Raw genomic sequence first — 14854 nt, 5'->3', positions numbered from 1 at the left:
TAATCTTCGGGGGTGGGGGGGAATAAGTAGATACAGTCAGTCATTTTTTTTTCAGCAACATTATGAAAAATATTTTCAGAATCTCTCTAAAATGAGCTCTTTCTAGAAAAAGATGAAAATGACTTTAAGATATAACGTATCTTGTGCTTTAGGAGATGCTTCAGCTGCTACCACTGACAGCTATTAAAAATGCAATTAAAATACCATGTTTGCAGTAGGAAAACAACTTACATTGGCACATAGAAGTGGCTGAGGCGATGATTTAAAGCCGCAGCTATGCCAGTGTCGGAGCTGAAGAACAGATATTAAAAGATGTGAAAAAAAATGAATGAAATTAAAACCAAGTTGTTGTTTTTTTTGCTTAAATTGTGTTTTGTCACCTGATAAATATCATTTATCTTGTTAACTTGGCCAGATGTTCAGATATCTACCTAATATGTGCGAATATCACCACTCTATACAGAAATAAGGATTTGTGTGTACTTATGGCTAGTTAGCTAAGTTGTCAGACATGTGCATGTAACCATACCCAATCTGCATATGCAGTTATGATGCTAGAGCACACAAATCAGGTCTGCATATTATAGGCGTACAAATTTAAAAAAAAATCTAACTGCAAGTTAACAGGCCACAATTAAAGAACTCCACTGTGAAGCTTATTCAACAATAAATAGTAATAAGTAGTTTTGCATCGAGACAAGAAGATTTCTGTATACTTAATCAATAATGAGGGATAATTGTTTTTGTTACTTTTTGGGGTGTATGTGCTAATTCTATGCATCACTTATATGGCAAATGTCATTATTATGTAGTGATTGGGGAATAGAAACTGTTCCCAAATAATTTTTCATTTGTTACTTTTCAGTTTGTCAAGCCAAGCTGATTGGCAACAAAGTTAGCAAGAGAGCACTATGTGACAAATAATTTGTTGGTACCAGGAAATCTCTTAAAACTTCTGTAGATGCCACATAACCTTGTGCAGCAGTTTAGCACAAAGCTGCTGAACTGGTCAAATTGCACTTACATCCTCAAAATAGAGACGGGAGATTTCACTAGTTCAGAATCCCCGTGCTGGGTTTCCACGCATGGCTGAATGTCATTGATTTGGAATCACTGACCACCCCTTCCTTAAAGAGTGATGGCAAATACCTTCAAATTAAAGGTTCACTGTTCTCTCCCCAGATTTTAGAATCAGACAGCCATATATTTTTAAAAGGTATTTTTAAATAAACATTTCATTCTTTTACTTGACAATTAAATAGTAAAAACTGCTTACTCATGCCGTCTTCCCTGTAAAAGCCTCAACATCGAGGGCTCTTTTAAAGTAAGTTTCAACATGCATTTCAGAATGATTTGCACATAAATAGTTGTGCAAAACTTGATTTTGTTTATATCAGCCTGTTCTGGATTTGTATGTAGAAACAGCATCCCACATCTACTGAGAACCAATGCTCCTTCAGTAGGCACAGTCTCACCAGGTCACACTATTCTCTACCAGTTACCATGATTCTTAGTTTTAACTTAAAACAGCACGGCATGTTGCATGTGGAAAAGAAGAATGAAAGCATACTAACAATTTTGAGCAAGGACTTTCCAACTAAAGAATGTTTCCAGTGCAAGCTTTGAGCTGGAAGAGAGGGAAAAAGGAGCAGATAGGCAGAGAAGTTTCCCCTCAAATTAACACTCGAAGAAAAAGAAGGGAAATAGCCTGGGGAAAAGTGGGAGAGCCTGTAGGAGCTGTGGTTCTTAGAAGCAGTGATGTGTCCATTAGCTTGATAATCTTTAGGCCCATCTGCCCAGAACACAGCACAAGAATAAGAAAATCTGCACTAAAAGCACAATATTGAATAGATGTTGAAGCTAAACTGCAGTCAGCACTCACAATAACTTGTTTCCTTCCCCATGAAGTCAAAAAGAGCAAAGCTCTCTCAATCACGGTCTATTTAGGGAAAGGCAATAGTCCTTATTAAATAAGCTCAGCTCCATCCCCTGCCACAGGTATGCTGATGCTTTCAGAAGTATTTGTTTAATAACACGTATGTGATAAAAGTATTTTGCCTATCTGTGCAAGACAGAAAAAACCCTGGGAAGTATGGTTGCTCTGACCTATCAAGATGCTTTTTTGCTGTGTGATGTCTGAGGGCACAGGACTAGAGAGCACTTGTCTTAGTGACCAGATCTGAAACATATGAAACAAAGCAGCTAAGTGAGAGAGACAGAGGAAAAAAAAAGAAGCAATTTTCCAGTTTCCCATGAACAACTGTACTCATCTGGGGAAAAAAGACGAGTTCTCAACCAATTTAAGAAACAGCTTCAGGAGTTTTGAAAGAATCAAATATTAGAGTCGTTCTCTTTTTCTTTGTATGATTTGAGCTGTTTACCTACTCTAAAATGCTGGGGTGGGGGTTCTTTTTATGGTGCTGATATTTATTCCATATCACAGCCATTGTATTTAGCATACTGATTTTTATTTCTAGTCATTCACACTCCAGCATTCAGTGGGCAGTACATGTTCATGTTTCTATACCTGTCACAAACTTGCAGAAAAACTTAAGTATTTTGGAAAATTGTAAGTTTTCAAAATATTCATTGTATTTTCCAGATGTTTTTCAGTTCAAAATAGTGTACTGCACACAAAAGATTTTTTTGTATTGCTTTTGTCTTTAAGTGAATAGGGGTTTTGATTTTGTTCATTAAATATTTATGATGCACAAGAGCTGGAAAGGATTACAAGAGAAGGGAAAATGCTCATTTGGACTGCTAAGGATAAGCTATTCTTTTCAGAACAGGGTTGGTTTAAAGAGACAGTTCATACATTTAATCTGGCTATGTTGCTGAACTATCTGCTTTTAAAATACACCTTCCAAGAATTGTATACCACTAATACTGGGCAAACACCTGGACAATAATGGACTAACACCTGTAGCAAAACAACATTTCTGTTATAAAGCTGGCATTCTCAAACTGTATGTTCACTCTTACCCTTCAAACTGGAATTTTCTTATTAAAAAAAAAAAAAAGAATGAGAGAGAGAGACAGACATCTTTCGGTTGTTCTGATTTTTCTCTATAAATGGGTCCTACAGAACTGGATTCAACTGGACAATCCTATTTCTTAAAAAATAATGCCAAGGCTTATCTATGTTACAAAGCCTCAACAGCTATGTATGCAATCACATATGTGCAGCTTGCAGTTGCAGAAGGGTTTTTCCTATCAGCATACCTATGCCACCTCTCTGAACAGCATTAGCAAAGCCAGCTAGGCCAAGAAGGCGGCTCCAGCTATGCTGAGCTTGTTTTTTCTGGTTTCCCTTTTTTGCAAGCAGAGCTCCATCAGCTAGGGGATCCTATCTTTTCACATTTCTTGCTGACATAGCCATGCCAGGAAATCTTTTAGTGTACACCAGGCCCCAAGACGAGCAGGATTAATGAAAATGTTACTGAAATAAGGTTCTGCCTAAGAGATCAGTGGTCAAAGAGACAAAAGCTATTAGTTCTTTTCTTTTAAAAATTCCAAGTTCTTACAACATATTAACTCTAGACTTGATACAAACTTGCACATCAGTCTGGGGTTCTCTTTGTGTTGTAATATTTTGCTTTGTCAATCCAATGGTTTTGCTGAATGGAAGTCTCTTTAAAGACAGTTAGCATTTGAACTGGATACACTAAAAACTAAAATAAATAGTGACATTGTTTAAATTAAACAAAACAGAAATCCATGAGTAAATGTATAGGTATAGCCACTGCATATAGACTGAGTAAGAGTATAAATCTTGATATAAGGACACACTTCACTATCCTGTATGTAACATCCTAGGTAAGTAGAGACATCAACATACATTTGGGGGAAAAATACTTGCAAATTACTCAAAACTGGAGAATTTTTTCACCACTCATTCTAGGAGATATTTCACAATACTGTAAATATAGCATCTCACCCTTTGGTCTTAAACAAACCCCTGCAAGGAAAAGGGTTTTTGCAATCCTTAAAATAAACAAACAAACAAACAACACTGAATTCTCTGCAGAAACAACTATTATGATAGAACAATTAAGGGCTGGTAACCACCAAGAGCAACAGTGTTAGAATCGGGAATACTGGGCAGGCTGACCTGGCAAACACAGAGGGAAGAAGAGAGTAGCAAAATTTCTGTCACTGGGTAGTAAGGTGTCAAATGCAAAAGGGAAAGAACGTCAAGGGGATGGCCCCTCCTAGGCAGTATAGCTCCAGGCTTGTAGGACTGGAAAATCCTTTTGAAAAATGAGACAAGGAAATTTCCCCATTGGGAGAACTGGCCAAGCAGGTAATAGGAAGCAAGCCGCAGTTGGATAAATCTGTCGCTGTGGTTGGGAATGAGTGTATTCACTCTTGATGCAACATATTGTGAGAAATCTTCCTTGGTATAAAAATGTTTGACTTGAGAGCAGAGGCAGTCTGAGTAAAAGTGGGTTCTTCCATTTTTACTAAAAAACTGAAATCTATAGAATTCATTAAATAAGTGATGAAGTTCAATATTTGCCTGACTTCTGGTTTTCTTAATTTTTTTTTTTTTAATCAATAAACTCCCTATTCAAAATATTTATTAGCATATTTTGCTTTACTCAAAAGCAACATCTGCCTGTTATCCCAGAAATCCTGTTAGGAAAATCAGGGAAAAAAAGTTTCGTCATCGCTGTTCTACTGACCCAGCCAGAGAAGGCAACATTGTCTTATACAATTTCCTAAATGCCAGAAACACAAGAACTCTTGCAGAGAATATGCATTCTCTTTCCTTACTTTGCAGCAATGTGAGAAGATCTGACATATGTATTCTTGTGTATATCGAGACCTACTGAGCAGTGCCATAAGGTGGGGGATAACTGTAGCATCCTAGAAACAAGTCAGAAAAGAAAAAAAACAACATTAAAACTAAGAACTTCAGCACCATCAGTCAGTAATTTTTTGTTAGTTAAAAGCTGCATCCTCAACTTTTTTAATAAACAACACTAATCTTCAATACATGATCCTGTTCTCTCTTCCACTGTGACCCACAAGGAAACAGGTCTAGGCCATAAAACTACTAAGGGGGAGATTTTCAAAAGGCACAAGGGGCAGCTTAAGGTCCAATGTGCATCTAAAGTCAAAGGGAGTTAGGCATCTAACTCTGGTTTTGTGTCTCTGAAAATCTTCACCTAAGTTATCAGTTTAGTGAGAAAAAGAGGGAAAGAAGAGGAACTTCACTCACAACAAACTGTCACTTGACAGCAAATACTGAATAAAAAGCTCTGTATATTTGGAGACAAAATCCCCTAAACATTTTCTACCAGTATGGTCATCTACTTACCTTCTTATCTGCTTTCATTTAATTCTTAGGAATGGGAAAGGTAGTAGTGGCAGTACAAGGTGCCAGTCTAGACAGTAGATATTCTATCCTCCCACCAACAATTGGAGATAGGAGAACAAAAAAAAAAAAAATTTAGTGGCACTGGCCTTCCAGCTGAGCAATCCAGTTCAAAGATTTTCCCTGGCAACAACAGTGCACACACATACGCACGCACATGCACAGTGGGGAAAACCAAAACACAAAGTAATCATAGTAAATCAGAGCCCAAAAGATTATCTTGCTACCAGTTCCTTACTTATAGGTTTTGTTGTACAATTCAATCCTGTCTCTTCTAAAGCACTTTTGAGGTAAGTGAAAAATAGTGAAAGACTGTTAACAAGTCACAGAAAGCTTTAAAATATGTAATGGGTATTATATCTTAGTAGGAGCCAGAATAGTACTACTGTATTTACTCAAATTCAAGACAAGGGTCCCCATCCCCCTGGCACAGAGGGGGAAATCTCCTCACCTTGGATTTGAGTACAAGGTCAGGGGATAGGGGGGCACAAGCTGCTCTGACTCCAGCCCCAAGCCTGGGTCAGGGCCAGAGTCAGAGCCACAATAGCTGCATGCCCCCACTCCACCTCCTCCTGGCAGCCTTTTTTCATATATAAAAAAGCTAGTTATTGGGGAGTGGGGCATGGGAGGGGTCATCTTAAATTCAAAGTTGTCTTGGATTCAGGTAGATGCAATGAAAGAATAATAGTTTTAGTGAGCATGGAAGCCCAGCTTCAAGGAAGATTCTGTATATAAGACAAAGCCTTTTTGGCTGCTTATGCAGAGAGGACCAAGTACGAACATGATGCCCTTCTCCCCCCTCCCAGGTGGCTGCTATGTTGACTCCTATGGCAGAAAATTAGCTCTGTGTCTGTGCCATTACAAACGTGGATTAATTCCCTAGTGTGTTGACTAGAGGGAAACTGACTGTGCTGGAGTCATCAAGAAGTGTTGCGAGGATCAGAGAAGCTACTCTAGATGTCATAAGTTTCACATTTCCATTGATGTGTCACAGTAGTTGAGAAAGTAATAGTAGCTGGGTATACCACCTTGGTATAACCAAGGGGCTTGGTTTCGTTTGTATTCCAGGAGCCAGCTAACAGAGAGGACTTTTTTTTTTTTTTTTTTTTTAAATAGATTTTGTCTGTCTGCCACAAAACATCAATGCTAGGAAAAAACAATTAAAATATGTACTCGGGACTTGTAGTAGAGATGATTTCTTTTATTAGACCAACAAGATTTTTGTACAACTTTTAATGAAAGCCCAGGGAAACCTACACTTAACACAAACTTCCCTACTACTTCTATGAACCTGCATGGAACATCTTAAAGGTAAAAAAATTTGCAGAAAGACTTCTCAAATTGTATCAAATGCCCTTGGGGGGGGGGGGGGGGGGGGAGAGAGGAGGATCAGTCTTAGTTTCTTTGGCTGATCCTTTTGCGTCTCTGGGCACAGCAGTGTATCAAGGTTAGTTTTGCTTTGGCTGGCCAAACAAGATTTATCTAAGAAAAGGTGAAAACAGGAGATGGAAAATTAAGAACTCAAGGGAAACAGCAGGAAAGGTGTTGAGACAGATGAGGCGACGTCATGCAACAGCATAAGAATCCTGAGATGGAATGGTATTGTGAAACTTCTACGTGACCTGGTCACAAAAGTGAAGTTACTGTGCAAGATTTTCCTATTGATGTTTTGATCTGGGTCAGGGCTGTCCAACTCACAGCCCAAGGACCTGTGAGAGGTTAAATTGTGGCTCCCAGTCAACTGCCACTGCACCAATTGTTCCAGCTGCAGAAGCAGTCAGGGTCTCCAGGCTCCCCCTCCCTCCAACTTCCCCTTCCCTACCCCAGGGGCAGTGCAGGCCACTGCAGTGCAGTGCCTTAAGTAAGTGTTGTGCAGAGATATCCCCATGGTAGCTCTGAGCACACTAAATCTAGAACCAATAGGACTACAGCCAGTCTTTATGTATGCCTGGACCTGTGGGGAAGGCACAAATGCTTTAGGCATGCTCTTCTACCCCTGTGGCTTGAGACAGCGCAGTAGGGTTTGGAGACTTAATTCTTCCTGACAAACATTAGCATCCTGCCACACTTCAGAAAACTAGCTGTTCTAATGGGCAACATTTAATGGGAAAAATCAATCCATTGGAACAAAAAAAGCAGAGTAAGTATCTGATGATCCATATATGCAACCTTCCTCCTACTCCCAGGAATATTTTTCCAGAACTCTATGAACTCATCTGGAGTCCTGAAAACTAGTGAGACACTTTTTTTTTTGTTTAGACTAACAAGTTACATAATTCCTATGACTTTGCTGTGTTGTCTTTTGACAACAAATTTACAAAACATACAAGTTGAAATGAAATCCTGCCCTTGTTCACCCACTATGTGCAATTTAAGATATTACGCTGCAGTACAGTTGAACACAACAAAATCACATGGTACATGGTATTTGACTCCTGGGAGGAGGGACACCCAGCAAAACTGCCGTGATCTGACATTTTATGCCAAAATTATTTTTAAAAATAAGGGACTCAAGAAAGAGCAATACATTTCAGGATGGGTTGGCAATTCTTCACAAAAAGCTCCAAACTGGGCACAAAAAGATTGCCCCACAACCATGAAATCCCTTTAAAGGATGCAACTGGCTAGCTAGTCCTCATTTTAAGAAGTATCAGAAGGAGAAAATGAAAAAACAAACTACAAAGCCTAACTTAACTGAAAAGAGTTGTTGCTCCGGCAGGAGATGGGAAGTAAACTGGATTGCTCAGCCAGAACCAGCCCTTTGATCACAAATTTCGTTTGATTTTCTCACTCCATCAGCTGAAAGAAGGATATCAATATCTGTTGTCTTAACGGACCTACAGCAGGAAAAAATATCAATAAATGTACGCTTCTACTTTGCCAGGGCACTCCAAATGAACCATAAATACTCATCTTACAAACAAAACATGCCAAAATGAGTTGTGGAAACTTTTAATTTATAAGATTACAGGGTCAAATACAGAAATAGCCTACCAATAAAAGTGGCCAAGTACTAAAATCAATGTCATTGTTGTTTTTACTAAGAAATTCAACATCACAAATTGCATTACTTAAATTTTGTTTAAATTACCTTAAAATACAATTCATATATTAAATTTAAAATATATGTGCACTGTTCTTTTAGGTTATTACTGTACAGGTTTTTCAAACTACATATACTAGCAAGTCACAACAGATTTTAATCATGATTAAAATCAGCATATAGAATACTTCAGTTCAAATCACTAATTTTAATCATGGTTTGCATCTTCACTCTTTTTTAAAGAGTAGTCTTTTCCTGAAGACAGGTTGTTTCCATTGGTAGCTATTAAAACACATTGATTTTCAGTAATATATAATCTTTATACTCAGTGTGTTTGTTCTTTTCACTTTTCAGGAAGACATACTATTATTTTTTATATATATACATATACATATTTTATATAGATATATATATATATATAGATATACACACACACATACACACACACATACCAATTATACAACATTCTCTGAATAACATATAAACTTAATTAAAAGAAAAAAAATGTTTGAAAAAGGTGATTTTAATTTTTATTTACTAGATAATGAATGTTTTTGCTCATGATCTATGCCCAGCTGTATTTGGACAGAAACCACAATTCAATGAAAAATGAACAGACAGCCTTCTTTCATTTAAACACAAGTGCTTTAAATTTGATGGATAAATAAAGGTTAAGTTTAGCAAAACATGCTTTGCATCTGAAGCTACAGATTAAGTAATGGAAGTATTACTTCAAAATAGTGAACTGAACTGATGCATGTCTGACCACACTGTCCTTCAAGATTTAGTACTAAAAACTCATTCTCTGTGATCTCATTTTTATTTATAGATTGAAAGAGAAAAATAAGTTTTTCTACTTTTAAGCACTCAATTCATTTTTAAACTTGGAATTAGAGTCACTGAAGTGAACTAACCATCAAGCATAAATGAAAGTGTTCTTTCAGCCTCTACAGAAAAAACTTACTAATGTCAAAAGCTAGTTTAACACCTCAACAAACTTTAACTCCAGGTGCGCTGTCAGAGGATTTCTACCAATCTGATATTTTCTAAAATTTCTGCAGTGCTTTGAAATTTAATGTAAAATATTAATTTGTAGAGAGCATAATAAATTTTAGCCTTGAAAATTATCACACTTTCAAGTTAACAGTACACCTATATACAATTGGAAGAAATATGTATATACACACACAAATTCATATACAATAATTCATATATATAAAATGTCCCACAATAAACAAACAAACACACACATATACATATATATAAAAATGTAATATATACATATTACAATTTTTATATGTAAAGAAATGTAAAGAATTTCTTTTATATGTAATATACACACACACTTTAGCTGCCGTGGTAAGATTTTCTGTCAGATGTAGATACTAAATAATTAATAATTCAAACAGCAAAGATCAGCAAACTCTAAGGCAATCAAAAAGCATCTACTGAACCATCCTCAGTACAGGATTGGAGCAGTCAATATTCTATCAAATACTGAAGCTTCTCTAGACAACAAACATAACTGGTAAATGCTTAAAAAGGGTTACTAACTTGTGCAGTTTTATCTATAAATATGACAAATAGCTGATTTGTTTATGGCAATGACAGCTTGTAATAATAAAACCAGTAGTAAATAACTGCTATAAGAGAGGGCTACATTTCTTGAGTAGCTGCAAGTAACTGGTTCATAAACACACTTTGTCGATACTGTGAAACAATCTCCCCCTTTTTTACAGTCAATGTAATGTCACAGCAAGTCTTGACTTCTCAGTATGTTTTGCCACAAGTAGTTATGCTTAGCTTTGGTAGAAACAAAACTGAAGCTTGCTTCCTCTGTTCAAAACAGCTTTATTATTGAACTCTCACTTTTTTCCTAATAACTGGCCTCACAATAAAGAATATCCTTTTCGTGGCAATCTGAAGTCTCTCCAAATTCTGACAAAGTAGAGAGCACTGTTCCACCAGATCTAATTATGCGTTTTAATCTGCATTTACCCATGAATTGCTTTAATTAACTTTACCAGCAGGTATCAAAATAAATGCTTCCATTTCTGTGACCAATCCTAGTAGCCAGGTTTCTCTTAGTTGTTTATAATCTTGGTCTATAATTACGCCTCCCGGAAGAAGTAAATCTTGTGCTGTCCCCTTCAGATTTAGCAGGAAAGGTTCTTCAGGCTGCTATTCCACTGACATGACTTTCCAGTCCTTTCACCCACGCCTTAGCAAACAATCAAACTACATGCTCAAAATTCTTCTTCCTTGGAGATACCTTCCTGAAACGATTCAGTCCTGGGTCTCAGCTTCTTACTGAAATACTTGTAGCTCCAATTTTTTAGCCATTAAGCAACAGCAAAACAGCTCAGGCGCAAGCACAGTTCTTTACTAGCCCGATGCTCACGCCCCATCAACCAAAAATGCTGCCATTTCAAAATTCCACCCAGTTCCTTACTGTCAGGAAGCTTTAGGACAGTTAGCAGGAAAAAACCTGTCCCCAAAAGAAAACGCCTGCGCAACAGAATGCCTCAGTTCTCCTCTCAGTAAGACAAAGCGCCAAACTTTGTAGGATTGGGTGTGAATTATGTACGAATGATATCTTCCTTTAATTCTGTCCGTCTGAAGTGCCTCTCCTCTAAAGATATAAAACTTTTTTGCAAGAATCCTTACTTCAGGAAGCAGAGAACTCAGGGATGTTAAACACAACAGATGCAACAAGCAGTTACATAGGAGGAGTACGGCCCAGGGGTTGGGATACTAGGGGTAGGAGATGAATTAACTTCCTACATGGCCCTTGGTCACTTCAAGTACGGATTTGTAAAGGCTTATTAGTTATTACCATCCCAGACAGGAAAAGGTCCAGTGAAAATGAGATGCTTTGTTCATTTATTTTAATATGCAAAAACCTGGAAAGCAGGATGACATGCCCTGACTCCCATTTGCTAGTAATCTCCTTTATACCACCCTTCTTAACCCATATTACTGAGCTAGGTCTCATACTCAGAGAATTTTACATAAACAGGGAAGAGGACCCATATCTCCATCTAAGTTATTCACTAAATCACGTATCAAATACTTAAGTACAACATACCTCAGAATGAACTTGCCAAATCTACACACTCAGAGACACTGCTTTGTACATTGGGGTATTCAGTTTAAAGTTTATGACATATTCTCCTAGAGTGGCTGGTCAGAAATAGTTAAAAGCCTTCTCCTGCTGACAGCCAGTGTGTTAATCCTTTAATTAAAGTGCTGGAGGTCCGCGTTACTGGGAGGGAGGTCCAGGGTTCAAAGCCTAATTATGATGAACAGGCAAGGCATTTCAGGTGAATAACAAAACTTAAGAGAGCTGAGAGATACCTTACCAGCTAAGCACTGCCTGCCCAGAGGAGTTTTGCATCTACTGATTCCTCTATGAAATATGACCTTCCATTTCTATCCAAGAGAACTTTTACAATCTTATCTCTGATGCCTGATAAAGGGTGTTTGTGCCCAAAAGCTTGCAATTTAAGAATTTTTTTTTTTTTGCAAAAATCTCGCGAGTCTAATAAAAGATATCACCTTTACCATAAGCCCTGATTGCTTTTAACAGAATTTGGGGGATTTTTCCATTCCTTGTCCCCACTAACACCCAAGAGAATCGAGTTTCAAAATATGTTAGTCTTAAAAAAAAATTACTAAAACGGTAGGGAAAAAAAATTTCAAAATAAAATTAAAAAAAAAAAAAAATCAAGCATTCTGAAGGCAAATAAAGCCCAAGTTAAGTAAAGTTATACAGACTACCTTAATTGTGCCCCTTAGCATGTATGCAGAATAGCTTTAATTGCTAGATAACACACATTTTTCTATAAAACACCTGCCCTCCATTCAGTGCAGGATGGACAGTGTTCAGGAAGTGAAGCAATAATTCATGAATTAGTTTTATCCTCACTGTTCTGTGTGTCCCCCCCCCCCCACACTTTTGTCTCTCTTTGCATGCCATCCTTACCTCATGAAAAACAGGAAATCACTCCCTTTCCTCATGGGCATTTCTACACATCCATCACGGTAACCTCCGAGGCTTATCAAACCATTTATTTTAGCAACAGCCTTGTGCAGCAGAAAAGGTTTTCACAGATGAAAAGTCAAACACAAAGCAAGCACAAATATGTAAAGATAGGCACTAGGTTTGCACACACTGGGCTTGCACCCTTCCCTCTGCACACAACAAAGGCATCTGGCACGGGACATATGCTGCACACAGCACCCTGGGCACAATTCAGTCTAGCCCTGGACTCTCTGTACTGCATGCAACACCCAGAATACTGGGTCCAGTCCCAGTGTCACATGCAACGCAAGCCCCAGAGCGGGACCACTGCATGCTACATGCTGAGCTGAATTAACCATGCTAATCAGGAACGGCCCTGTCTCTGGTGCACATCTGGCCTACAAGCCAGTTTACGGGACCAAATGATTCCAACACCCCTGAACTAAAGGAAAATGTCTACAGAGGTTCCATAAAGATCACTGCTAAATTTGGTCTTATTTCATATCTTTATTAGTGAACTGCGAAAAGGGACAAAGCAGCACTTTATTATGACATTACAGGCCAAAATGTGGCTTTTAGCCACAAGTCAGAGAAGGGCATGGAGCAGCTCCCAGAGCGCCAAGTGGCCTGACTTACACAAGACTATTCCACATCCCTGCTGCATTCCACCAGCTTTGCAATGTCGTGTTGACAAAGAGAGGGGGGCCAAGGCAACATTCATGGCATTACATACACCCAGTGTGGGAGTTGCCTGTAATCATGACATGCTACACACAGGAATAGAGACCAAAGAAAAATGTCCTCACATACTCTTCATTCTTTGCCTAAGTACAGATAAGCAAAAAGCCTGAGGCTGAATCAATTCAATCTTCACAGGTTAGTCTAAGCTGCATAGACTGAACCAAATAAGCAAGTGAACAGACATTCACTTTTGATTCCGGAAATGCAGCCACATGCCTGCAGTGGCCTAGGCAAGAAGCTGGGGTCGCCAGAGCATGCGTCCCTGCTTGGCTGGAGCAGACAGGGCCAAGGCTAGTTCACCCACCCTGCGACTTGCAGGAGAGTACAAAACATACTGGGATGCTGGGGGACTGCGAGTTAGCTTGAATTTGGGATCTGGGACACAAGTTCAATAAACCGATTTAACCTAAATCAGTGAAGTCTGATACTACATCCATCCAGGTTTATCTTAAACCAGTTTCAGCCATTTTGAAAGCAGTTTATATGCACAGAACATCTGTTGCATTACAGATCTGAAAAGTTTCTGATCACTTATATCAGTTTGTGTGCAACTTCTGTCCCTTTCTGCATAAATCACCTAAGGGCCTGTCACATTCTGGTCAGACTGTGTAAACAGCTAGCAGACTGAAGAATTAATGCAAAGGGAGCTGAAGATTGGGGGGGGGGGGGGGGGCACGCAGCAGCGTCCTAAAATACCAAAATAAGATCTACTTTAGAAAGAAAAAGCCTTTGTAACTTGCACAGGAAAAAAAGAAAAGAAATAAAAAACAGAGACTCACTAGGAGGGAAGGGAAACTTGTTGCACTGGTAACAAATACTCTTCTTCCAATGTGGCATGTTCTGGAAGGTTTTTTTGTTGTTTTAAAAAAAATAAAATCACAAAATAAGCATGCTATAGCACCAATCAGAATGCTGAATTCAGAAATACTAAAGGCTTCACCCACATACAGGGTCAACTCTCATGGAAGTGTTAATTCTTTAGTATCAGACGGTACAGTAAGTACTGAGGATCAGACTGCAGGTCTCTTCCAATTACACATTCTCTTCAGCCAGTAAAAATAACACACTCCAGCAGCACCTTAACTCCTAAGAGTGAAAAAGCTGAATTCAAGTTTCAAATTTCAATCTATTTATCCAAAGGTACCTGAGAGGTTTAGTCTCATTCAAAAAGATGAAGTCACTAATCCTGTAGCAGCATGCTGCAGCTCTCATACGGGTTCTGATCTCCCTGATTCAAAGCAAAGTATGTGCTGTTGGCAATTCCATCACCTACCTCATAGACAAGAGATGCCAAATATCACCAAACCTTACTGTGACCTTGTAAACACTGTAGTTCACCCAAAAGGCAGTCAAACAAGCATCTGACATGACCCTTATATCCTAGAGGTTCTTGCTGCTCCAGGATCTCCAACTCATTTCACCCATCTCTCCTTACTATTTTGTACTGCTAGCAAGCTCCCAGGAAATACCCACCACACAGCCAACATTTGCTCTTGTCATTCACTGTCCCAGGTTGTTCTCTACTTCAGCTGTGTAGCTACAAGAAGTTGGTGGAATACACAGGGTTTCATTGTTTTTCCCCACTGCCTGTAGTCAATGGTTATGTATTGCTCAAGGAGTTGCACATAATTCATATGAGAAAGCAGCTGCATCCTGCTTTCCCGCA

The 14854-nt window shown here is 38.5% G+C and overlaps 1 protein-coding gene across 8 annotated transcripts in view; it reads right to left on the bottom strand.

The window, feature by feature from the left end:
- The window catches only part of ARMC8 (armadillo repeat containing 8), a 107798-nt gene that overhangs the window by 52854 nt on the left and 40090 nt on the right, over nucleotides 1-14854 (bottom strand). For 4 of the 8 annotated variants that reach the window (XM_019489838.2, XM_006270443.4, XM_019489836.2 and 1 more), the window contains 2 exons: nucleotides 4777-4869; nucleotides 232-291 (listed from right to left, as the gene is read on the bottom strand). The exons of 1 other annotated variant lie outside the window; for it this stretch is intronic. In XM_019489838.2, the coding sequence (XP_019345383.1) occupies nucleotides 232-291; nucleotides 4777-4869 (153 nt within the window). Of the gene's footprint in view, nucleotides 1-231; nucleotides 292-4776; nucleotides 4870-5323; nucleotides 8212-14854 lie in introns of those variants that run through there. 3 more of the 8 variants (XM_006270450.4, XM_006270445.4, XM_006270447.4) reach the window with 3 other exon arrangements.

Source organism: Alligator mississippiensis, chromosome 7 (assembly GCF_030867095.1).
Source record: "Alligator mississippiensis isolate rAllMis1 chromosome 7, rAllMis1, whole genome shotgun sequence".
Taxonomy (NCBI): domain Eukaryota; kingdom Metazoa; phylum Chordata; order Crocodylia; family Alligatoridae; genus Alligator; species Alligator mississippiensis.
Note: the sequence above shows the minus strand (reverse complement) of the source record. Positions and strands in the feature narration are given on the sequence as shown.